The sequence below is a fragment of the Stegodyphus dumicola genome, chromosome X1 (assembly GCF_044657685.1).
Source record: "Stegodyphus dumicola isolate Sdum_Otavi_A_Nest chromosome X1, ASM4465768v1".
NCBI lineage: Eukaryota > Metazoa > Arthropoda > Arachnida > Araneae > Eresidae > Stegodyphus > Stegodyphus dumicola.
The window spans coordinates 247,902,107-247,928,247 of NC_140780.1; the positions used below are offsets into that span (position 1 = coordinate 247,902,107).

Consider the following 26,141-nt stretch of genomic DNA (forward strand, 5'->3'; position numbering starts at 1 on the left):
TTCATTTTTCAGTTGTATAACTTATATATACATAATTAGATAAACAGACAGAAAATACGAAAGACCAATTTTAAAACGTAACCGTATTTTTTACATCCATAAAAGCTGCAGCAAGATGTTAATATATAAATCTAAACTTGTTTATGAAAGCAAACTGAAAGTATTTAATAATGTGGTTTTCCCTTATTTAGGGTTAGCTGACAATTCATAAAAATGTGTACTTGTAAGAATAAAAGCAATAATAATCTGTAAATATAAAAATAAAAATAAAATACATGACAAATTGGAATATACTGTAAGGAAATTATAGATGTATTGAAGTAAAACCCATATTGAAGCAAAACCCAATGGCATATATTGAAGCAAAATCCAATGGCATACAGTAATAAACCGTAACTATCTACAACTTCTTTTTAATGTAAAACCAACGACTGAAGCGAAGTGAAAAATTATCAATTATACAACAGTCTTATTATGCGGAGGCAATCTAGAAAATGTAAGCTGCGCTTTTTGCCTTGAGTAAAACAGCTGAACCTTTGAAAATACACTGCTGGCCATTAAAATTGCAACACCATGAAGGAAGGCAAATACATAATATATATATATATATATATATATATTGCGCGTATACAGGATGGCATGAAGACAAAATGATCAAATTTGTAAGCAGTCTGGGAGTTTACAGGGGTGTGAAATTAGTAGAAATATCTACCAGTCCTGGCAGCTTCGTCCCTTACCCGGTTAGGCAAGAAGTCGAACTGGGCTTGGATGAACGAAAATGGATAATTCCGTGCTGCTTCAAATCTATACCACACTCTATTGACCGTATTAGCTGGAGAGGGGTACCGAGCTAGTCTCTCAGCAACCCATGACCAGATGTTTTCAATGGATGACAGATCTGGAAACCGTGCAGGCCAGGGCAGCAATCGAATACTCTGAGTATCCAGGAAGGTCAGAACACAACGTGCAACATGTGGTCTTGCATTATCTTGTTGAAAGATGACGTTTGGCAGGCCTTAAAGATAGCCACAATTACTGGACTTAAGACGTCAAAAATATACCGATCTGCGTTCAAATTACCGTCGATCTGAACTAGAGATGTGCGAGTCGTGTACCCAATGGCTTCCCAAACCATCACACTTAAGTGCAGGGCAACTATCCCGATACCGAATGCAAGCAAGCGACATGCGGTCTCCTCGGAGCCTCCAGATACGTACTCTGCCATCAGAATACTCCATGCAGAGCCGGGACTCGTCTGAAAAGATGACATTGCGCCACTGCTGTAATGCATTGGGGGTACACTCAGACCCTCCTGGTCTGAGTGGTCTCATGGGGCATTAAAAAAATCCCAAACGAACATCAGATACAAAATAAATAATACATAATATAAATAATTTTTTGTTCAGAGTGGCACCCGAGTCGCCGTGCTGACAGTTCACGCTGCTACAGAAATCGATACACCGTACGAGCGCGGATACTGGGCGTGCTGCAAACATGCCCATTTCCTGACTAATAGTCCGTGGTGTGGTCGTACGGTTTTGTGGGGCTGACCTCACAATATGTTTGTCCTCTCGGGCGTTAGTCATGGGAGGGCGTTAAGATTCGGCACGCCGTTCAGTATGACCCACGGCAACCCCTTGATTCCATATTCGCATGACAATGGTCCAGTGGTTGACCAGTGCGACGGCCGATATCACGGAACGATCCACACTCTCGATAGGCAACGATCCTGCCTCTATCGAATTCCGACACTTGTTAGTAAGCATTTCTTCTTATTATTATTCGAGGCACAACACAATATTCTGAGCAAACTCTGACCTTACAAAACAGTTTCGGAATGAGAAATCCACTAAAATGCGTCGTCTAAATGCGTTGAAATACTAATCATTTGCATATCCCAACCTCATCTTCCTTTCATGCGATTTTGACATTTCGTCAGATCATTCCTTCCTAGTGTTGCAATTTTAATGGCTATCAGCGTACTACTTAGTATATTTCTCAATTTTAGACTTTAAGGTATGTTATCTTTTATAAACCAAAGGATAACTAATAACTTACTGTTTAAAATTACTGATCTATAGTGATCAATAAAAAATGTTAGAAATCATTTTTACAAAACGTTCGATTCACAGTGTATAAACTTTCCTCATAACTGTTTCGAGAAACTTCAATATTTATCAATATTATGGATAAATATTGATCAATATTTATGGAAATAAAGCATGCAGCCATTTTTTTAATACACCAAAATCATGGCTTGCGCTAGAGCCAGTTTTAGTCGCACCGGGCGGCGAAATTTCTTGAATTTATGAAGAAACTGGGTGGCAGAAGTACCAGAAGTCGCAGGTTGCCCCGGGCTGCGAAAACCTAGCGCCGGCCCTGCTCCGAATAAGGCTGCTGCTAAACGACCTTATTTAACACGCTAAAGTCACTATTAAAACATAGCGCATGAGTTTTCTCTACCCATTTCTTAATTTAACTCACAGAACAAGTATTCCGAGTCTTACCAAGATCCCAGCTTCTCTTAAGCATTTCGCCGTTTATGCCCAATTACCTTAATAGCTTGTTTAAATGTTGTCCAAAGTTTTGCTCTGTTCCTGAAGTTTTTGCTTTCCGGAACAGAAAATGAATTAACATGTTCGTTGTGTGGAAGTTCCAGTTAATTGTTAATAAATGAGACTGCTTGTTTTTAAAGCAAAGAAACAAGTCAATTAATTAGATAAATCTGTTGCAAGTACCTTTCTGCCTTTGTTTAACGTAATGGGCACGATAATACTTCAGGAATTACTTTTCCTCAAAGGACTGTTGTAAGTTTATGAAGCATTTTAGAGACGATAATTCTTAGTCTAATAAACAAACAATTCGCGTTCTATGCTACACACAAGTTGTGTAACTGGAAAACTGTCAAAATACAGTCATTAGATTAGCAAGTGATTATAGGATATTTGTCGAAATCAGTCATATTGACAAAATACACGATGATCATAATTTCTGATTTTCTTGACCTTTCAACACTTTCCGATGTCAGACTTAAAAGTCCCATCATATTGATGCTACTTCACACATTTCATTAGTTTAATACGAGTTAACTATAATTCATTGTTGATAGTGCGAGTTGGTCATAGATAATGACCTTTTAACATTAACCTATCTCACTCGTGCACCACTGATTCACTCGTCAGTCTGATTCGTTAGTCACAGCCTATTGATTTATCTTTGATTTACTAGACATGCAAGACCACCCTGTATAATACACACAAGATCACTTATGAACCATTGGCATAGTATTATGATCTACACACACTATCCTTCTGACAATAAAAGATGAAAGAACGCTGTGAAACTGAACATAAAATATTATTTAATTGATTCAGCAATTAATTGAACACAGTTTCTGAAATAAATCAAGAGTTTCCAAGCCAAATGTGACTAAGATTTATAAGCACGATACGCATTGTGAAAGATACCATATAAAGAGAAAAGAAGCTTTAATATCAGAATTCCAAAAATTTAATCTCATAGTTCTAATCAAATGTGAAACGCAAGTTCAAATGTGATTCAAGCTCTCTTTTTCCTTTGCTCATGATTTATTTTCTCAATCCCATTCTGGGTATTATCTAAAACGCTTTCAAGCCAATAAAATCTCCAAAAAGATTCGAAAAGAGAGAACCCTTGTTCTATATCAACAAAAATAAACAATGAAAATTTGTCTCCTATTCGACAGCGGGGATCTCGAATTCTAGAAGTAAGAAATTTCCCGTTTCAGAAAATCCTGTTTATCTTCTTTTTCGAAGAACACCAGAGGGGCCCACACAAGAATGCTTTTAAAAGTCTTTATGTTGCAAATAAAATAATTTTCGGATGTTTGGAATATACTTAGACTCAGTTTGCTTTTAAGTTTATACAAAATGCAAAAAATACTGTCGAAGATTCATCCGAAAAAAGCCCCTGATGTATAGTTTGCGCATTTATATGCATAATAGCAATTTCATAATATTTATATGCATAATAGCAATTTCAATACTTCGATTCGCATTATAATTCTTCTCAATATCTAGATTCACTTTACAATTCAGTATCAAGGTGCATAAGGATCATTTTAAACAGTATGCAATATGCATTTTCCAAAACAAGAATTATTCGAAAGGTAATCAATTAATGAGCGAAATTTATTGACAGCGATTTCAGGTACAATGTATATGGATTCAAATAAATGTTGATAAAACAATAATTATCTTTGGCCAAATTACTTTATATATCGTTTTGATGAAAAGTACATTCATTACATATTAAAACATAGGAATTAATTTAATGAATAAAAGAAACCGATTAACAGATGATTTGAATGCTTAGTTTTCCAGGCAAACGAGTTGATCCTCATGTGCATATAAAGATAAGTTTAACGGATAACAGAAACCGAATAACTGATGACCTGGATGATTACTTTTCCAGGCAAACGAGATGATCTTCATTTGCATATAAAGATTAATTTAACGGATAATAGAAGCCGATTAACCGATGACTTCGACGCTCACTTTTCCAGCCAAATGAGTTGATCTTCATATGCAAACAAAGATAAAAATATTAAAAAAATATTGTTTTCTTTCACACTCTTTAATTGAAATACTTGACAACACTTTTGTTAACTGGAGGTAATTTAAAAAGTGCACAGATGAAATACACTTACCATGTTACCACGGTACCATGGGTGCTAACATGTACTATGGTACTACCATGTTAAATAGCACAAAGTGTTACCACGTTAAAATTAAGCACAGAAATACTTTCTGAAACGGGGAAGAGGGAGCGGGGAAACGTGAGATGCAATAAAGTCTTGACATTGTTCCAGCAGGTATAGACATCTATTACAACTTTCTTACATTATTCTACTTTAACCCCCCCCCCTCCAAAAGTGCGGTGAGTTGAAAATATCTCGTGAAACCGTTAAGAGATAGTGAAAATATTTGATGAGACTACAAACTTGAATTCGCTGCTGCGAAATGAATACGAGATTAAATTACCAGTCTTCAGTGGCTTCCCTCCTTGTAGACAATGGCGCAGTTCCTTGCCACTTCAACTATTATAAAAAAATTATATGTTCCGGGTAGAGTATTTATCTGTTTAAGAACTTAAAATGTTAGCCCATTTTGCGAAATTCTATTCTGAATTACACAGTACAAGAGGTAACATATCACAGCATAAGAAATTTCAGATTACAGAGAGAAGTTCCAAATATACAGAAATACTAGAGACATATAACATAGCATAAGCAATCTTACGAATTAAGATACTTATACCAATACTTTAAAATCGAGAGGAAAGAGGTATACCAAAAGCAAATGAAATTAAGTAAACACCGGGGGGGGAAGAGAAAAATCAGTTACATTCATTATCTAGTAAATTCTGAAAGAATGCAAGTAAAACATACGGTGAATGGAGGTGACGATAAATATCTAAAAATGATATGCATGCATTATTTATATGCTTTATAGTCAAGTATATGGAAATGATATTGTATGTATTTGTTTTACTTTTTAGAAATTCCCCAAGACTCAAGAAAATGATAGCTAGTTTGTATAGTATTTTCTCCTTTCCCATCACTCACCCTCGTGGCGTCAATGGAAGCACATCCGGCTGGCAGTAGGAAATCTGAAGTTCGAATCCCGACAAGGGCATCGCTGATTCTTGCTATCTCTCAGTTTAAAAAAATGTTCTAAATTGGTCTTTAAGTTTTATTGGTAAACTATAAGCAAAACTTACAAACACTAAATCATTTTGAGAAAAGTTGACCTTTAACTTCCAGTTTATTAAGAAGACTAAATGGTGGACATTGTTAGAATAGAAGAATCCGTTGACGGTTTAATACTGTTTACACACCAAGAGCTAGACGCATTTTTTCTTAGCTGGAAGAAATTTTAAAATTTCATCACAAATGTTTAAACGCATGAATTCGTATAGTTCTTGACTACTGTTTATCAGCTCATCTTCACAAAATTCTCTCCAGGTGATGCATCTGTATGCTTTTGGCTTTTCTATCGTTCGCCTTAATTCATTTCTTCAACGCCTCTTAACTACTACGCATTCCTCATAAGGGTCACCTTAACTAATAGTGTTTTAAAATAGGGTTGCTTTAACCTGTTCAAAATCCTCGAAACCTATCATGCTCAGACCAGCATCACGAATATTTCTGTATTCGGCTTTATAGTCTGTAGCAACCGTATTTAAATGTTACTGAAATCATATTTTACTTAAGCTTAGAGAAAACTGCAGATATTTAAAATTAATTTAAAATTTAAAATTCTAAAAATAAAAACATAGTAATCTTTTATACATTTCGAACACATATCGGAAAATTTCAATTATAACCTAAAAATATTCCGGCAAAACTTCCAGCGAGATAAATAATCCGTAACAAAAAATTTCGCTCATGAAGTTTACATCCACTTTTCATTTTATGCATCTGCTTCTGCTAGGCTAATTCTAAACGAATAAAAGACGTGAAATAGACATCTTTCATCTTTCAGAGTCTTTCAAGGAGAAGAATCATATTTCTGAAAAATTCAAATCCTTTTTTGGCATGTTCAGATATTATTCATCGGTAAATGCACAATATATTCATACTGTAATTGATATCTGTAAAGAATATAAAAGATATCTACTTATCTCCAATAAAATCCACTTAAGAAAAATTCAAGCGTAAAGTATAAAATAAAAGCGATTTAATATTTTTCTGACAGTTTTCATAACTACAGAATAAGTACTGTCGCATTTATTCTTAAGTTACATCATCTTCATATTTAAAAAAAAATCAATTTATCTTATTTTTCCATCCTTGAAGAGTTTAAACAGAAAAAGAAATCGTTTTAAAATAATTTTTAAAAAGGTACGTACACTCCAACTCGGTTGAACAGTTGCATATATCTCAAACAAACATATGAAGCTCTCTTTCGAGAGGAAAAAATGCACCTAAACAATATTTTTTTTTTCTTTCAAACAACAGAAATCGAATTCATTTTAAATAAAGATGTCAAAAATTAAGGAGCATCACGAATGAAAACGAACACTACAATAATTTTAACTCATCATAATATCAAGGCATTAAAGATATTCTTTCATTGGTTGGCATATTTTCATTATCTTTTCGCTCCTTATTCAGTTTGGCAATTGGTAAATTGTATTCTCCGTAGGCTTATTTATTTGGATATTTCTGAAGACATCTTGCAGTATTTATGGCACGCGGTTTTTTTTAACGTTTTACTTTAAAATTATTTTATAAAATGTAATTTCTCTGAAACTGAGACGACACTGGCTGTAATATTTATGATAAAAAATTCTGTCAATATTTCACTTCTCCTTTAGCTTAAGTTATTTATTTTAGTAAACGCTGCTTGAATACTTCAATCCAGCAACAACTAAACTTGCAGTGAAACATTGCAGAAGTTAAACATCATAAAATCGCAAGAATTTCAGGAGTTTTTAACAATTTATTAATATTTTACGGAACCTAATTCAAACCAGATATTATGATAAATAAAGCTTCATTTCTAGAAGGAAAAAAAAAATCTACTGCGAACGTCAAGGATACTGTTTTATACATCAAAATTCTTCAAATTGAAATGGATATAAGAAATCGAATTCATTTTAATCAGAAGCAAAGCTGCACAAGGCAAGCATCATAACTGTCTCTAGGACAACATTCGAAAAATATAAAAGGAGTTTACCGAAAAATATAAAATGAGTTACTCGAAATATATAGGAGGAGGAAAATATTAAACAAACGGAAAAGTTTGGATAGGCTCTATATATGTGCAACTACTGGATAATAAATTCAAAGCTGCTCGTGTTAGATGGTGCCCTAAAATGTGAAGAGCAACGGCGGTTCAGCAAAGAGATGGATCATAAAAATTTACCCCGAAATGAGTCATGACGTTCAAAGAATACTAAATGAATAAAAAGCACTGGCCACGAAAGGTTCGGTCTTCCGTGTATAGCCGTTTTCTCCGCCACTAAAAGAATTACTCAATGTGCACTGCAAAATAAAACAAAACGAAATAAATGACGTTGAATGCATCTAAAATATGCTAGAGGTACTTGAAAAACAAAATGAAGCACAGAACAAACGGCAAAGCTCGAACAACAACATTTTTATTCATTTTATGTACTCACTTGATACACTCCAGATCCTTCAGGCTTATTTTATACACAACCGATTTCAGGAACGTAACTCGATTCTTTTTTCCGATTCGTTACAACTCTTAGTTAGAAAGGGCTTCGATTTGGGCTTTAACTCATTAGATTCGGAATCGACGTAATCATTAGATGGTCGCTTCAAATGAAGCATTTTCCTCGGAACTTCTATTCCAAAGTGGAATTTGGGTATTATCTTTAATTCATTGATAACCACGTTTCTCAAAGACGCTGATGAGCATACTGTACAAAGAACAAATTCCACAAGAGCTGAGGCACATTTAATTTTACTTTAATGTTAAGTATTTTCCTCGTCGAGGTTAGCAAAATTGAACCCTTTGAAACGAGCATTAAAGGAAGATTTGATGTTATTCTTAAGACACAAAAGCAACGGCATCAGCATTAGGTATCAAGCTGAAACAATTCCTTAGGGTCCCATATGCAACAAGCGCCTTTTACCGAAAATTGTAAATAAATGCACCATAACATTACCAGATAAAAAAAAAACATGCATTGGTGGATTAAGCGAATAAAAATTCGTGGTCAAGGCTCAATAAGATGTACTAGTACTAACCGAAAGTTGTTTAACTACTAAAATCTCAAATCATCAGAAATTCCAATAATTGACACAGTTTGTAGAACAAGTGAATTTTTCCTTTCTGTGAAGAAATTAGTGACGTACCGATTATGAGACAGTATTCCAAAAAGAGGACTTTTGAAACTGAAAGCTTATGTTCCGATTTTTTATTCTAAATTAGAAACGGTATTTAGCAGAAATACCAGCATGCTGCTTTCTGTGTCATCAAAACTCTTACATATGCAAAAAATATACTAATTTTCAACAACAGTTTCATGTTTAAAGTAGCATGTAAATCCACAAACATTTACTTTGACCAGTCATTTTTTATTTTGAGTCCAAAGCAATCTTATTGAGCAAAGTTTTAATGAAGCAGAATATGACTAGATTAAATAAAATACATTACAGACACTTATCTCGTATGAAAGAATAATTTGTTAGCATTTTTTCTCTCCAAATACACAAAAATACGAAAAAAAAAAAAAAGAGAACCTGGAGCATTTCCAAGTATGCCAAGTACTCACAGCGATCTTCGTCGAACGTTAAGTCAACAAGTTTCAGATTCTTCCATAACAAACTGTCATTACATGCGGTGATCATATTCCTTCAATCCTGTGCTCAATATTCTTTCTAGTATTTCCTTTTTTCCTCGCGTGGATAAAATTGTTGTATTTGCCTAAACTGCAGAAATCTATTTCTAATTACCTAATTTCTATTTTCGAGTTCATTACTTTTACTTAATTCATTTTGGATAAATCTGCTTATCCGTAGAGTCATATAGATTTTTGAAGCAGGAGACGTTTAAGATGTGCAATGCCCTCGCCGGGACGCAAACCTGGACCTCTCGAATACACGCTGAGTGCACTAACCGTTACACCATGAAGGCATGCTGGATGGAGGGAGGCCCTTTTTAAAGGGCGACTAGGGATTAAGGGACCCAATCGCCAAATCCTGAGGAGGTGAAGAATAATCATTCACCAAATTTTAGTTCGGGTGCTCCAGAGCTGCAGAGTCATTATGAATTTTTTTAAGCTGGAGACATGAAAAATGTGCAATGCCCTCGACGGGGCTCGAACCTGGACCTCTCGAATATGAGCCGAGTCTGCTAACCGTTAGACCACGAAGGGATGCAGAAAGGAGGGAGAAAATACCTTATAGAGTTTGGATTTTAATAGTAAATGTCTGGAAACTACCCTTGATAATATCGCTTTTCTGCTAGTACGTCTCTCAGATTTACACAGATTTCTACAATTTATACATGATCTTAGTAAACATGTACCACAAATATTCGCAAGCGAAAGATGAACGGCGTTTTCCGCATATAGGAAAAATCCTTTTTTCGAACTAAACAGGAAAAAGCTTTTCTAGATAAACCACGCTAATTAACTTCAGCAACTGATGATGTATATAAAAAGTGACAATAATCTTCAGCAAAAGTATTTTTTTTTTACTTTATATTTACGCGTGTATATTGGAAACCATTTTGCATATATAATTCATTTAAAATAATGAATGATCTTCTTTGAAGTTCCCCCCCCCCAAACACGTGGTGATCACGAAATCTTCAAAAAATAGAATTTGTAAGAAGTTTAATGAAATTTAAGGATTATTTTATGTTGCTAAAATACAAACAGTTAAGAAAACAAATCTCTTTACAACATAAGTAAAATAAAATTCAAAATGTCTCTACTAATATCACATCAATTAAATAGAACAAAAAATGAATTAATAGCAGGAAATCAATTTCAGCAGAGAAATGAACTGTCTACTTTGAAATCACCTAGATTCAGAAGAGCAGAAACTTATTTCCATGTGTTATACTTATGCATACATGTAAAGATTGTTGGCCTTCGGTAACAATACATATATACAGATTGTTTGGGGACAATGCAATGCACAGAATGACCAGTCACTAAAGCATAACAAAAAACAATAATATAAAAATATATTAAATATTATTAATAATATTATTATTAAAATATATTAAATAATTATTAAAATATATTAAATAATTATTAAAATATATTAAATATTATAATTATTAAAATATATTAAATAGTATTACTATAATTATTTTAAAATCTTAAATAATATTAAAGTAATTCTTATTTATTCTATTTAGCCTCTATGGTGCTGTCTGAAAAAATTCATTGCTGTAAGCTAATATTTAATCATTCAAAGCTATTACTTTACATACTAAAAAAATATATTTCAAAATGCGAAGAAAAAAAAAAAGAAATAACTTTATTTAACGTATGAAGTCTACATTATGCTGCTTTATCTTAACATAACTGCAGATATGTATTCTACTTTTTATTATTAAGGAACACTGAACAGAAAATTTATAAAAGCAATAAAACATTTAAATAACTTTCATTCAACGTCTACTTCCCGGGGAAGGATAAAATAATAAATACATAAATAAATAAGAAAAGGGGGAAAAGTACAACGAAATTATTTTCAACTTATTCTGTTGAATAATGTTACAATATCGAGCTGAAAATGAGGATTTTGTTCTACACACAATATGCATTCAACATTCGAGTTCTTGGAATACGCTTGTTCTATTACCGGAAAACGACTTAAGTGTTTCCAAGGATTTTCCAATCTTGAATGGCGGAAAGCTCTCACGGTTCAACTACCACCGCGAGCAGTCATTTCAGCCTTGTAAAGTCCATTTGTGAATCAATTATTAAGCAAGGAGTAATACAGCATGAAAGTATAAAAGGTTCAATGGTCTCCATGAGGCAGGGTGAGTACAGAATGCGCAATGTCCGGTCTTCATATCGAAGCAATGAGAGATCTACAGTGAACATGGTCATCTACGAAGGTAAAGTCATAAAACAAGCCGTAACGACCGGCTTGTCCCATTGAAGTATCTAATCTTAGCAGAAAGCAATGGAGACGAAGAGGAAATCGGTTTTAGCAAATGCATGGCATGACAAATACAAGGAGGTAAAGCGGGTAGATATAGAACCACAAACACACTCAAGATTTCCTCTACCACGCTGTATCATATACTCTTACCCATGTACAGAAAATTCCAAGTGGAATGTGACAGTCCATGGAAAAAGCAACTAAACTTTTTTTCCTCTTCCCCCAAGCCAGCTCCGCCTTCCCCCGTTTCTGACACAAAGCAGCTCGAAGTTATGACACCCCTGGCGCGCATCTATCTTCAGCAGTAACTTGACTCAGCCACTGTTTAAAAAGAAGTGGAATACGCAATTGATGGCTGAATGTCGCTTAATGGATTGGGCACAAAAGAAAGTCACGCGTGGGAGATTTCTTTCTTCTATACACCTCGCGTCATCTTCATCTTTCGAAAAGACTATGCGATAGACTTACCAAAAAAATTTTTTTTTATTTCTCCCCCCCTCTCTCTCTACATATATGTGTGTGTATGAGTGCGTGTGTGCATCTGTTTCCTTTAATTGGACTTTTCATACGCATTATTAGCTTTTTAAAAAAGCACGATCGAAAGATAAAGATTAGAATTTCATTTTAATTTCACGCGTAACGAATTTCTAAATATGAAATATAAGATATGTGGGTTGCCCTCTAATGACAGTATCCCTCTCATTAAGCATTACTGCTTGCACTCTTGATAAATTATTATTGTGACAGCATTAGGATGAGTGGCACAATCACTTCTACCGCTGGTCCTGAAAACGAAAAACTTCAGAAGTGCACTTCAGTGGCGAACTTAAAAAACATGAGAGCAAAGCACGCTTTTAACTTAAAAAAAAACAACAAATTACAAATTTAAGTGGCCAATGGAAATAAAAGTTCGCCTGTAAGTCCCAATTTAACCACGAAAGATAACAGAAACCATCTTTACAAGAATGCTCGAAATTCTTCCTTCTTCGATAATTGTTTTGGTTTACTTAATTAAGGAAAAGCATACTAGGTCTACCTGCTTAAGGTGAGGTTTGCTTTCGTGGAGGATTTTCTAAACGAAACTCGCTCGTACACGCGCTACACATGGAAAATCAAGAAAACGCCCATATCCTTTCACCTGGAATCGAACCCATTGCGGAAATACCAGTATTCAGCGATTTTACCGCTCGACCGCTAGTAGACACATTTCGATAATTGGTTTGATACTGGTTTTACGTGATTAAGGAATGGTCTAGTTTGGTTACTTTGATTATGGCAAACTACGCGACAGCTATTTCCCTCAAAGGTTTCATTTATTTAATTATGGCAGAGCATTCGATGGCTATCTGACTAAGGCGAGGAATGCCTTCGTGGAGGTCTTTCTACGGGAAACTGGCTTGTATCCACATAACATATGAGAGAAACCAGAAAAATGCCCATACAACCAACATTTTAGTCTGGAATCGTACCTACGTGTGAGCGATTTTACCGCTCGGACACTACTGAGCCTACTCGATTAAATGAATCTAGGAAAAAGAAATTAAATAGTAGAGAGAGGAAAATATCCATCATTTAGAATGAATAATAAATTACAGATTATGTGGCTGAATAATAATATGACTATTATTTAAAATGGAAGATTTTTAGGTAGGTCTCAGTAAAGGTTAACGAGAAAGTATCTATTAGACACAGGGGTTCTCAATCGGTGGTACGCAAGAGAAAAATAGGTGGTATGCAAAGAAGCAAAGTATTATTAAAATCAAAAATTAAAACCCCAACATCCTGACTGAGTTTTTTTCTCTAACACTCGTAAATTTATGCGATTTGAGCTTTGTTCAAGAGTGGTGGTGGTAGTAGTACTTTGTAGTGGTGGTTTTCAGCTTTTGTTTAGATGGTACGCGTTAGTCAAAAGGTTGAGAACCGCTGTATTAGAGCATAAAGAGGCATGAATTTCAACATTTTGTTAGAATTCATATTTTAGAACCTAAGAAAATGTTAACTTACGATAAATTAGCGAAATCGAAAGCCCGGTAATTAATGCTCGAGATATCATTCAAGTACGAATAAAGACATTAAAATCACTTAATGGATTACATTCTTATTTCACTGTTGCTACCTTTTATATATACGTAAATTCTAATATTTAAATAATTTTTATAATTCATTGTAATGAAATGTTAACTAAAAAAATGAGTTTCTTGTGTTCATTGTTGCGTGTGAAAATTCGTGGAATGGGTAGTTGTGAAATTCGGCCGTAGATGCAGTAATTAAAAATTACAAATACCTAGAAAGACTCATTACCTTATCTAATACTGCAAAGCACGCAAGGAGAGTGATGCTTTCGTGGAAGCCACTCTACGGTAAACTGTCTCTCCCATATAAAGATGATGCATGCGTAAACAACAGAAACTTTCTAAAGATTAAAATTTACATTTGCAACCGCTTCGTAAACCAAAAAGGAAACAAGATTTTAAAAATAAATAAATAAAAATCATTTTTAGAAAACAAGAAAAAATGGTTTGATTCGCTGCAAAAGCGAAAAAATTTCCGAAAACGTCAAGGAAAAAATAATGCACAGATAACTTGGCTTTCTTATCACATGTCAGTTTTTGCATTTTGCTAAGCTTGACTTCAAACGCAAAGAATACAGCATATTTTTAAACAGAAGAGTATACAAGGAAACTAAAATGACTAAAACACTTTTGCCCAGCACTTAATAACTCAAAAACGCTTAAGGGAAAAAAATGCGTTATCATTTAATTGCATAGCGAAATGTTTTGAAATTTATATGAATTAATTTTTCTTACAAAAGAACTATACACATGAAAATAACTAAAGTAAAAATATTTTCTAATAATATACTAAATATCATATATGCTGCGACACGCTACGAATAAATAAAATATGCTTTTTAAGCATTTCCTAACTATGAAATTTGTTTCCAAAAGATAGCGTTAATTTCAAGCGAAGTTGCTGATTATGAATATCCGTACCTTTGAATACGACTACACACACTGAATAATTGCCAACGTCTAACAGAAGCAGTATATATCAGAGAGGTGACGCTATGTTTAGTGACCCAAATATTACTCTGAACTACAGCCAACACAAGAGACGAAGGTTTACTCAGGAAATTCAAATGAATGTCCTTAGAATTCACTTACCAATGTATGTACAGTGTGCTCTAAATCCCATGCTCGCTATCCGAAAGGCCCTTGCTAAAGAGGATGTAGAGAAGTAGTCTATTTCGTGTTTCTGACACTTATAAGGCGTAGTGAAAATCGTAATTCAGTGTGAAGAATTCAGAGTTTAAGGGACGGTGGACTTTTAAATAGCTAAAAATCAACCAAAATATTGAATTTGTTTTTTTACTCTCATAATATTCCATATGCGTAACTACATCGTATGCAAAAAACAGAGTTCAAATATTTTAATTTTTAAAGAAGTTACAAGCATTTGAAACGTGTAAACAACGTAAACTTTGCCCTTTAAATTTTGGAGAAAATGTAAAAAAATGTATTTTAACAGTTATTTACTCATGTAATAATTATATATTTGCCCAAAAGGAGTGTTTATTTCTAAAAAAACGCTAGAAATATCAGTATTAACAACTATTAATGAATTTAACTTTAGTTATGTGGATGCTATACGCATAGAACAGGAGGAAACAAACTCGTTTTCGCTACTCGTTGCAAAAAAAGCGTGATCAACGTCGCTTGAATCAAAGCAAAAAGAGAAGTTTACCTGCTTGGAAAAAACAGAAATAGTAAAAAGTACTCTAAAGCATTAAAAGATAATGTAAATGTAACAAATGAAGATAAAACATATGATGCGAGTGAATTTAAAAGTTTCATTGGATATAATGCATAAATTGTTTCTACCTCTAACTTCGAATCAATAAGAAATTGAGATATGTTTATTTTTCTCATGTTTAACATTATGAGATTAAAAATAGTTAAATGATACGCAAATGTTATCTAGTGTCTACATGTTCATATTTAAAGTTAATTTGCTGTTTCTCATGACCATGTATTAAACGTAAGTTTGAAGAAAAACTTTAAATTCGGTTTTCTCAAAACAGAATTTTTCGCATTTTGTAGTCTTGAAAATGCTCCTTGCTTCTCATTTTTAGTTAAAAGTGAATGATATTTGGAAAAAACTATCTTGTTACATGTTACAGTAGATCTGTGTATGCATTTTTTTATATGAAGTTATTAAGAAGTTTAAACTTGTGATAATGTTTAACAAAAGGTGACATTTTTCCAAAAACTGGGTTTAAGTTCACAAAAATAAAAAGTTTCCGATGCATCGTTTTCAATAACGGATACACAAAACGTTTTGTCAAGCCTTTATAACTAACTTAAAGGAAAAATTAGAAAATATTGAAGAAAATTAGCGCGCAAGAAGCATTATAAATCTTTAATTAAAATAATTAATTATTTGTTTTATAAAATTTTTATTTTAATGTAAATTGAAATTTTGAACACATACTTTATAAACTGATGTTATAATAGGCATATGTATAAAATTTCTTGTTGAAAACACAAAAACTTAAAAACTCATTTTTAAAGTCCATCGTCCCCTTAATAAGGAAAAAATAACGGTACGCGAAGTTATTTATCTATAAATAAGAGAATCAGTCTCAAAATTGCTCAGTCAGCTTACGTATAATAATTATGAGAACTATGAAAATAAGTTTTTGACCTTGGACCTCTACGCATTACGTCAGCTACGGACCTACAGATCCCGATGCTCTTACATCTTAAAAGGAAACACTGATTGGTTGAATAGTTGCTTAATTTTGGCAAATTAGTTAAACGTTTGCTTGCTTAAAAGAAGACGTGCTTTCGCGGAAACATTTCTAACAGAAACTCAATCGTACTTGCACTACAAACGAATTCGACTATTAAATTTAGACAAAGCAGTCGAGGGTTATTTGACTGAAAGCACAGTGAGATATGGAATCCAATAATCTCAAATTCCTCTTCCTCCAGCAACAACCGCTGTAGAGGATTTTCAACTCGACAGGTTTTAAGCGATTCTGTTCCGCAAAAGCATCATAGTCATACACATTCAGGCCTGGTTCGGGATTCTACCTTGGTTATGTCGTGTGCAGACAGTCACAGCTAACCACCATAATGATCGTTTCAAAACCGAGGAAACCACGAAATACCATTAAAGTGGTAGCCCAAACCATTATTTCACGACTTAAAGCCACCAAACACTGGTCGACTCCGTTTCATCTTACAGGTCAAAAATTCCACTTACAACAAAAAGTTTACAATAATTCACGAAGTTCCTACATGGAAAGTGTTTAATTTTTCCGCACAAAATTACTTAGTAAGATACAAATGGCATAAAAGTACACTATGTAGAAAAACGTGTTACTTTTTTGAGGAAAGAATTGTTTTATCTCGGAGCACCATACTGAAATATAAAGTTAAAAAAAGAACTCAATAGTTTTTCCTCGGAGCGGAACAGCAACCTTTGATATTATCACTTCTTTTTGTGTTACGTGGAATGCAAATAAGGTCCATAACAAGATTCTAAAAGGACTTTTTCTTTTCTCTCCTTCTTTTTAACAAATGAATGTCGTGCTACAGTTTGTTACCTACTTGTCAACCACCAAATACATAACTCTCACATGCTTAAACAAAGAAGCTTTTTTTTTTTTTTTTTTTTTCCACACTGACTGTTCTTTCTCCGACAACGCTCAATATAGCATTTCTCAACTTAATCTAGAGCTTTTCTGTAACTTTTGCTTTGATAAACTTCTCATTATATTCCTTCTGTCGCAAATTTACTGTAATAATCATTTCATATATCTATGACGGCATTGTATCTCATGGTTAAGTCGATTTCCTATAACATACGGCTGTACTTTTTTGGCATCATATTTAAGGGAGGGAAATACTATTAAGAGATGGCAGGAGAAGAGAAAAAAAGAGCCTTTAAAATCTTGTTAATTGTTCTTATTTGTAAGAATTCTTAGACAAAAAAATCTGATGTGTGCACCACATGACTTCCTTGTACGGAAAATTAAATTATACTCATTTCTTCTTGCATTTCATTTAAACTTATTGGATTGAATTAAATGTACTTCGTCGATATCGCATAAACCACAATAGAATAAATGCACTCTTTAAAATTCACTATATTTGTTTACCATAGCGACACTTTGGACCTAGGTTCACTTAACAGCGTTACATTTCGTTCATTTTTTAACTCAGAATGTACAAAATTTATATCACCTTAAGAATTATCTAATCGTTGCCACATGTTCTATTCAAATACTATAATAAATCTAAAACGATGTAGAAAAGAATTAAGTAAAGAACAACTACAACAACAATAAGAAAAAAGAAACAGTTTTTCACAGGCGATTCGGTATTTCTCATTCAATTAATTCAGTTCTCACTTCAGGACAAGGCAAAAATACATTAAAACTCAAGATGTCTGTATTGAAAATTATGAAGTAAATCTTAAACACTTATTTCCTCGAATAAATTCCATAATGGATTAAACATGACTTAATTCGTAATAATAAAAGAAGGCGTTATCTTTGTTATGGCAAAGCTTACTTTCTCTAGATTGGCAACAAATCTACTATTCTGCTGTTTCAAATGTAAACAAGCAATGGCCGCCATCGAAAAAATTATTAGGCTTAGCAGCACTTAAACAACTTTTAAATTGTTGATAATTCTAAAAATATTGCATACAGATTTACTAAAGGCATAAAACCCTTAACCGGAAGATAAGAACAACATAATTCAATCATTTTTAAAAGCAAAAAAATGCACAATTTACAAACATATAAGAATAAAAAAACTGAGATCACTGAGCCGAGCAACAGAGTAGCGCTTGCACCTATCAAAAGATTATTACCAGCACTAAAATTCTTCTCAATAAATTTGATGCACTTCATAAAAAACTTAAAATCCGTCCTCGCAAATATAATAACAGATTTGCAAATCTACTCGTATATGCACTACCAAAATTTCATAAGACTCCGGTCAAATTTAAGTTCATTGCCAGTAGTACAAAAAGTTATCTAAAGGAAATAGATTATCACTTTGCACAAAAACTTCATCTCATACGTGACCTCATTAATAATTATGATTTTAAAGATCTACATTGCAACTGGATGATTTCAAGTAACGAACATGTTCTAATAACCTTAAATACACTTAAAATAGAACATATCCAATGTTACGACTTTGAAAACCTCTATACTACTTTGCCACTTGAAGAAATTTATAAAAGTTTACTGGCTCTTCCTGAATTATTTCCCCAAATTTCTGCAATATTAAATGCAGAAAAATGGCAACTTTTTCTTTTGTGCGTACTTTTCAATAATTATAGTCAATTGAACAACAACATATTTAAACAAATACAGGGAATTCCTATGGGAGGTAATTTTTCAACTTCTGTCTGTGAATTATTCCTTTTTACAAAAGAATTGACTTTTATACGTTCACTCAATAAGGAAGATCATAAATTTTACCAACACATCTTTCGATATATTGATGATATAATAGCCTTCAACAACTTCAACAAGATTGAAAATGCTAATACCTGATTTGCACATTATAGATTACAATTTTTTGAAAGTCTATGACAAACGAAGAGAATTCCACTTTTCAACACTTAAATTAACCAACTGGAATTCCAATATTTCAAAAAGAGTCATCCTCAACACAATTTACTCACAGCTGCTTAGAATTAAAAGAATCTGCAATACAACAAAACACCTTCAAGACGAAGTACTATACTTCGTCACAATATTTAAAAATAACCTTATTCCTCAAAAAGTAATTAAAAATACGTTAAAAAAAGCTGGCATTAACCTTACCATTTTTTAGATTTTTTTGAATTAGATAATGAAATTTTATTCTTAAAGCCCTATGGGACGGTATAAAGTGGATGGCTAATTCTGAAGATCTAATGTATAAATGTACAAATATTGCCTGTCACTACGTCTATTTTTCCTCTTAAAATTTGGCACAATACTTTTAATTCTATTTTTAAATAGATTTTAAACATTTGCCGACCAATTCTATTCTGTTATTAACTTACGGGCTATTTCGTTTCTGGCAGCTTGAACGCCCTCTAGCTTGATGAATTACGACTTTAATTAACAAATTAATATTTTTTCATTATTTCCGCTTACTTTAGAGGCCGTTTTAGGTATTATTTTGTTGAATTAGCCACTTTCTCTTTTACCCAGTCCAATTTTCTTCAAACTACTAAGACAAGACGCCATTTTGAACTTTTTCCGCATTTTTCAACACATTTTACCCCCCTTTGCAATGAGTCAGGTTTTTTGCCAACGGTCAGTCACTTTACATTGGCTATTTCCCAGTGACGTTTCCCCCTTTCTACGTCATCCGGCGAGTTGGAGAGCGTGGTAAAGCGCGGGGTTTGCCCACCCTTTCGAGTTTTCTCGTTGACCAAGGAAAACGGCAATGGCACAGGTCTGTTTTAATAATTTTTTTCTCTAAAAGATTTTTTCTAGGTCTTGGCAAGACCCTTGCTACATTTCGTCTATTATATTATCTTTTCCGTTTTGATTTAAATATAATTTACGGTACTTTTACAAAGTATTAACTCTTTAAGCTCGCACGTCCACCCATAAGATCTTGCATATTTTGACTAATACATAATCGCTATTTATTATTTTTTTCTGTACATCGGCATTTCCTTTCCATTATTTAATTATTACCTTTTTACACCTTTATGTGTTAATGTAAGCGGACGCGTCGGGAAGTTGGAAAAGAGAATTGAGACTAAAGTTTTTGACATAATTTATTTAATTCATTGAAAAATGTGTCGCGTATGGTTTCAATTGTCTGTTTCGGCGAAACGCTTGATGGAATTAGCTTAGTTCGAAATTTATTGAAAAAATTTCCCCTGACGTGCCAAAATGAACTTCAAAATTGGGCTAATCACCCGTTTACCGCTTCTTAATTTTTATTTTATTTTTATTTTTACTTCGTTCAATTGATTAGCTCTTTTACTATATTTTCAATATACTTAATTAGTTTAACATATAGCTTGCTATTTTTGTTAATTTTTACTTGTAAATATTCAAATGTTGTATATTTCTCTTTTAACACAATTTGCAACTAAATTTGCTTATATTGAAGTTTTCGCGGAGCCACAGTTTCTTAGCAACTTTTTAGCGTGCGTACTAAAATTTATCTTCTAATTTCCTTAATTTTGCAGCACAATGCGCAAAATTTTTGACCACATAGGTCTTTTATCGTTTGTTTTTTCTACTTTACTTTAAATTATATATATATACTTTTGGTGCGGCCGATTGCAACCAAAATACGAGGTGCACATCTACATGTTATATCAGTCCTATATACAAAATTTCAACGTTCTGAGGCTACTTGTTTTTGAATTATGCGAGATACATACATGCGCACAGACGCCACGAAAAATTCTCTTCAGAATTCATTTTAAATTAGTTTTACATTTTTTTGGCGAGGAAAGAGTCCTTTATCCTGTCCTTAGGTACAGATGTCAAGCAAAAACATCGTTAAATTGCATTCGATAGCGGTAAAAATGGATATTTGCGTTGAAATATAATGCCTAAAACTTTTTGCGATTACAATACTTCCGTTTTACTTCGCACAAGGAAGAAGAAAAGATTTGAAGGAAGATAAATTATCAAAGGTGTAAAGCACTTTAGTAGCATTTGCTTTTATACAACTCCATCTACTCGCCTAAAAATACAGATCTTCTTTTCAATAAATTTTGCCCATCTCTTCAATTAACTATTTAATTTTGAAGATAAATTGCATGCATAAACTAAACATGAAAGCACAGTTTCCCCATAGATGCAGTTCCAAGTATGTTTCATAATTCGAACCGAACTAAATATACGTAGGGAAGAGTTCTCTTAAACAACCCATTTATGAAACACACAGATTCCTTAAAAGCAGGTGTCCCATAATTTTTACGTAAACCAATAATTTTAACTACTGAAGTTAAACATGTAGAAAGTAGATGTGCAATATTTTTTAAAAATTCGTGCTTAGAGCTCAGCACATTCTGTGCTAAATTTTTTGCGGCGAAACGATTTGTTGATACGTACCGCCACACTACTTAAAAGGCACAATATGGCTTGTTCCACGTATTTAAGCCTCCGTATTAGGCGGAAGGCGGGAATCACACAAAAAGTCACCTTGGAGAGCTTAAAGACATTCACTTGCTGCCGACCAGTCACAAAATTAGCGGAAAGACAAACTTTAAAAATTTCCTCTTGCTGAACTGCTCAATCGGGGTCATAACTTCCAGCGCCCAAAGATTGCGGCGATAAAACAAACAATCATTCAAAAACATTTTCCTTTACTACTTTCTTATTATACAGTGATAATTAAAGCGCGTATCGCAATTAAAATGATTCAAGGAAAGAGCCATAATTGGCCAAATTCCCTCATAATTACATTACGACGGCTTATTCCCGACATAATGCTGCTAAAATATGGATATTTCAAGGGTCCACTTAATTTGCTCTACTTTGTACAGAAGATATTACCTTGTAGAGAAAAACAAATGCATAAAATATACTTCTATTAATCATAACTGATTTTGTAACCCCTTACACTGACCATTTTCAATGTGGAAATTACTCGAGGCATGGTTTAAAAGCACTTCCGTTGACAGTTTTAATTTCTGAAAAATTGTCTGCAAGCAATTTTTCAGAAATTAATGACCCGTTTACCAGCTGTTATTATTTAAGGGCAGTGAAGGAGTGACTCATTAGCTGCGCATATTACACGCACTCAATCATACGATGGATAAAACTCGATACTTTTCGAGTTACAAGAATAGTGAATATGATAAACTCGTCTTTCCTGCTAATATTGATCTCAGGGAAACAAATGCTGTTGTCAAAATGCTTGGCAGCAGCAGTCCAACCTGTTATGAATAAGAAGCCTTTAAAACCATAAATTAAATAAGTTGAAACATTTTAGCATTTAGTTGAAACAATAGTTCACAAATTAGTTTTATGTATGTCACTCGTAGTATTTGTGTGACAAGTAATTAAGAAATACATATCAACGGTCTTTCTACACAGTTTTTATTTATTTAATTACATTTCAGAATTTTTTATTTTTTATTTTTTTTCCTCAAGTCTTTCAACTTGACGGCCTACTAGCGGCCGAGCGTTAAAGTAGCTGAACAGTCGTGGTAGTCCCGCGACGAACACACCGTATCCCGCATACGGGCTGGCTGCATGGACGTGTTCGTGGTTTTTCCCCAAATATGAGCCAGTTTACCTTAGAACGTCCTCCACGAAGGCATCCCGTGCCTTAGGCAGATAACCCTTCAGTGCTTTGCCATAATCAACTAAACCAAACCTTTCAATACGGGTTGGGATAAGTCTAACGTTTAGAAATAGTTGCATAAAAGCATATTCATCGGCAGCTCTGATCACGTGTTTAATTCGTTCAATCTGCGCAAAACATTCAGCGTTAAAAGCCATATGTTCAGAGTTTATTTTCGCTGAATCATTTTTAATTTGGTCATACCGATAGTGGTTTAAACACCTAAAAGATGAACAGCTCAAACCGTTTACGTAGAGAACAATCCTGTGGAAACGGCCACTGCCGTAGCCGTATGGACCAAGAACGAAACAAATATTAGAAAAAACTGCTGTGCAAATACAATGTTAATTATAGTGAAAATCCACGAATCACACCAGCCTGAAAAATTGCACTATTTTAACGTTGATTATTAACGACAGCAGGCAATTTGCATATTATCTATTTCTTTGTACAGAAATTCTTTGCATATTATCTATTTCTTGGTTATACAAAAGGATAAGTTATGTTACAAATAGTGTAAAGAATATTTCACCTAACAGAATTAATTCCTAATCGCATATTTCGTATTTCTTGCAGCAACCAAGGGAAGAAAAATACCAATATGCTCAAACAGTTTTCTTTCTATTTTGGGGGGGGAGAAGGGAGGGCGTTAAAAGAAACTAGGTGCTATTATCAATCAGGTTCTATTATTTTTCATGTTCATATCAAAACCAGGTGCTATTATTTTTCATGTTCGGGAATTTTATGTTCTAGAAATAAATAATTTGTTATCACTTACATGCAAGTCACTATAAAGAGGGAGGGATTTTATAGTTACACCTTGAAAAATTAACAGAAAATGTAGTCATTTGAATGTAATATTTGTTTTATGCCCCGTGTGGAAGCGACCCATTGTGAAAAATGGGCACAGCTACATTTTGAGAATTTTCAAAGTTATACAACCGCAGAAATCTCCACGCAGCGCTAATACTATAATTAAATGCTATCATAGAAAATCCCCCCCCCTCTAGCGTTTGGTATTGCTATTTCCAACAACCTGTTTTAGATACATTATTTTTATGTTCTGTACCTGAAATTTCACAAACTTTTGGGTCAGTGCTTTCACGGTGCTTTAGTTTAGGCTGGCAACAGAGCATTGCCTAGAGTTCGTTATTCCGTAGTAATTGTCTAATCCGGTATTCTTGAAAACATAAAAATTTTGATTTTTAGCAAATTGCCTCTCTGTTAATTTATATTCTAATTCTGAGCAAATTTGTATTTTGAAGATAAAACAAGATGGATCGCACTTTCACAACAACAACGAAGATAAATGAAAGATCTTACGCATCGTCGACTTGCAACAACTTCTACTTATTACGGCAAGATTCATCGCAAACTGAAAACAAAAACAGCCGTTTTATTAAGTGTTAAACAGTAAAAAGTATTCGACTAAAATGACACAATCATATACAACACCGATCTACAACACAGAATCACATACAACACCGATCTACAACACAGAATCACATACGACACCGAAATACACAGAACACAAAAATAGGTACACAATTACACAACCGATTATATTATGTAACGTTAATTAAAAAAATGCAACACGTGAAATGTAAAATAATTTAAATAAATTAAATATTACTTGTACCTTTATTTAAGTAAAAACTATATTAATTATTTCGTAATCATTAAATGCTTTAATTCATTGCACATAAAACACTCCAGATAAAACTACCCATTACAAAGATTTCACACGCCAGACAAAAGTTATATACAAAAAATGTTCATGCGCCTATATATAAAATGCATAAAATAATTTGTATTATTCGAAGATGAAAAGCAATGGACAGTGAAAATACAAATATGGGCGATATATAACAATAACGCGATTTTCTAAAGGGGAATAAATATTCAACTTGTCACACCGATTCAAAAATATAAATGGCTAGGTTTTATAATTTGACCTCTACGCTTAATTTCCGTCATTAGTTATACGTCACAACAATGGACAAAGGTTAATTCAATACATTAAATCTATTTATCAAACCTAAAGAAAATTTAACCAACTCACTTTGGAAAAAGCGAATTTCTTTATGATTCGAAACGGTTAACGAACTAATACATCTTACCTTTCTACAATAAACGATAATAAATGAATTTAATATTTCCTTTGTTGTATCGTAAGATATAAAAACGTCCTTTAAATTAGAATTTACTAAGATTTCTTTGAAATCACGTTACAAAAAGAAACAAATAAAAAATTTCAAATAATTTACTTTTCCTTCCCTATTAATATTTTCGATAATTCCCAGAAGATTAAAATTTATTTTCGAAATCATACAGGCGAAAAATTAATGCCATCAAATAACACGCCTTTATTTTTAAATAATAATTTTTGAAATTCAGTCATTTTTCCTAATTATATGAAGTAGACAATAACATCAACGCGATTTAAGTGGCTTCAGATAGCAGAATAATATGCTATTAACTGCATAAACACGAAACACAAAATAAAAATATTTACATTAATTTTCAGAGTAGACATCACCTAATTATTAATTTAATGCTGAAAGGAAAAATTATTAATTTTTAAGCTTTCAGGTCTTTTCTAATTGATGCTACAAAATAATTCAAGAATTCGTTACTTTAAATTGCAGTCATTAATTTTAAATGCATAAGAAATGCGTATTTTGCGAACACGCTTGAAAGTTTTTATGCACATTGCTGTTCTCATTAACAAACACCTTGATAAAATATTCATATGTTTAAACAAGATAATTTATTACTTTGTACTTACATGAATTTGAAAAGAAAATATGAAAATAAATGTGTTGAAAGTTTCATTATTTAGAACACTGTCACTTATTTCTCTCTCTAATAAAACTTAGTCCTCGGCCAGGTTGAAATTATTCGAGAATACATCATACAAGCACGAAATGACTGCTATATATATATATATACAGACGCAATGCATTTGCTGAGTAGGCATTCACCGGTAGTTATGATCAAACCTATTATTTAGCCGTTTCATCACCAAGAACGTTGCCCAGAGTTCTACATAAACGACGATTGATACTTCACTCGTATAGAAAGGAAAGACAACTTAGTATGATGCAATAAAACAAGCTTTATGCAGGCGTGGAGCATGCATCCTCGCTTTTGAATTAGCT

At 33.2% G+C, this 26,141-nt stretch overlaps 1 protein-coding gene across 6 annotated transcripts in view; it reads right to left on the reverse strand.

Moving 5' to 3' along the window:
- The window catches only part of LOC118187688 (uncharacterized), a 420,235-nt gene that overhangs the window by 25,494 nt on the left and 368,600 nt on the right, over positions 1–26,141 (reverse strand). Inside the window, exon 1 of one of the 6 annotated variants that reach the window (XM_085807408.1) lies at positions 24,304–24,355. The exons of the other annotated variants lie outside the window; for them this stretch is intronic. Within the exon in view, the coding sequence (XP_085663534.1) occupies positions 24,304–24,349 (46 nt within the window). The 5' untranslated portion in view covers positions 24,350–24,355. Of the gene's footprint in view, positions 1–24,303; positions 24,356–26,141 lie in introns of those variants that run through there. 6 annotated transcript variants of the gene reach the window in all.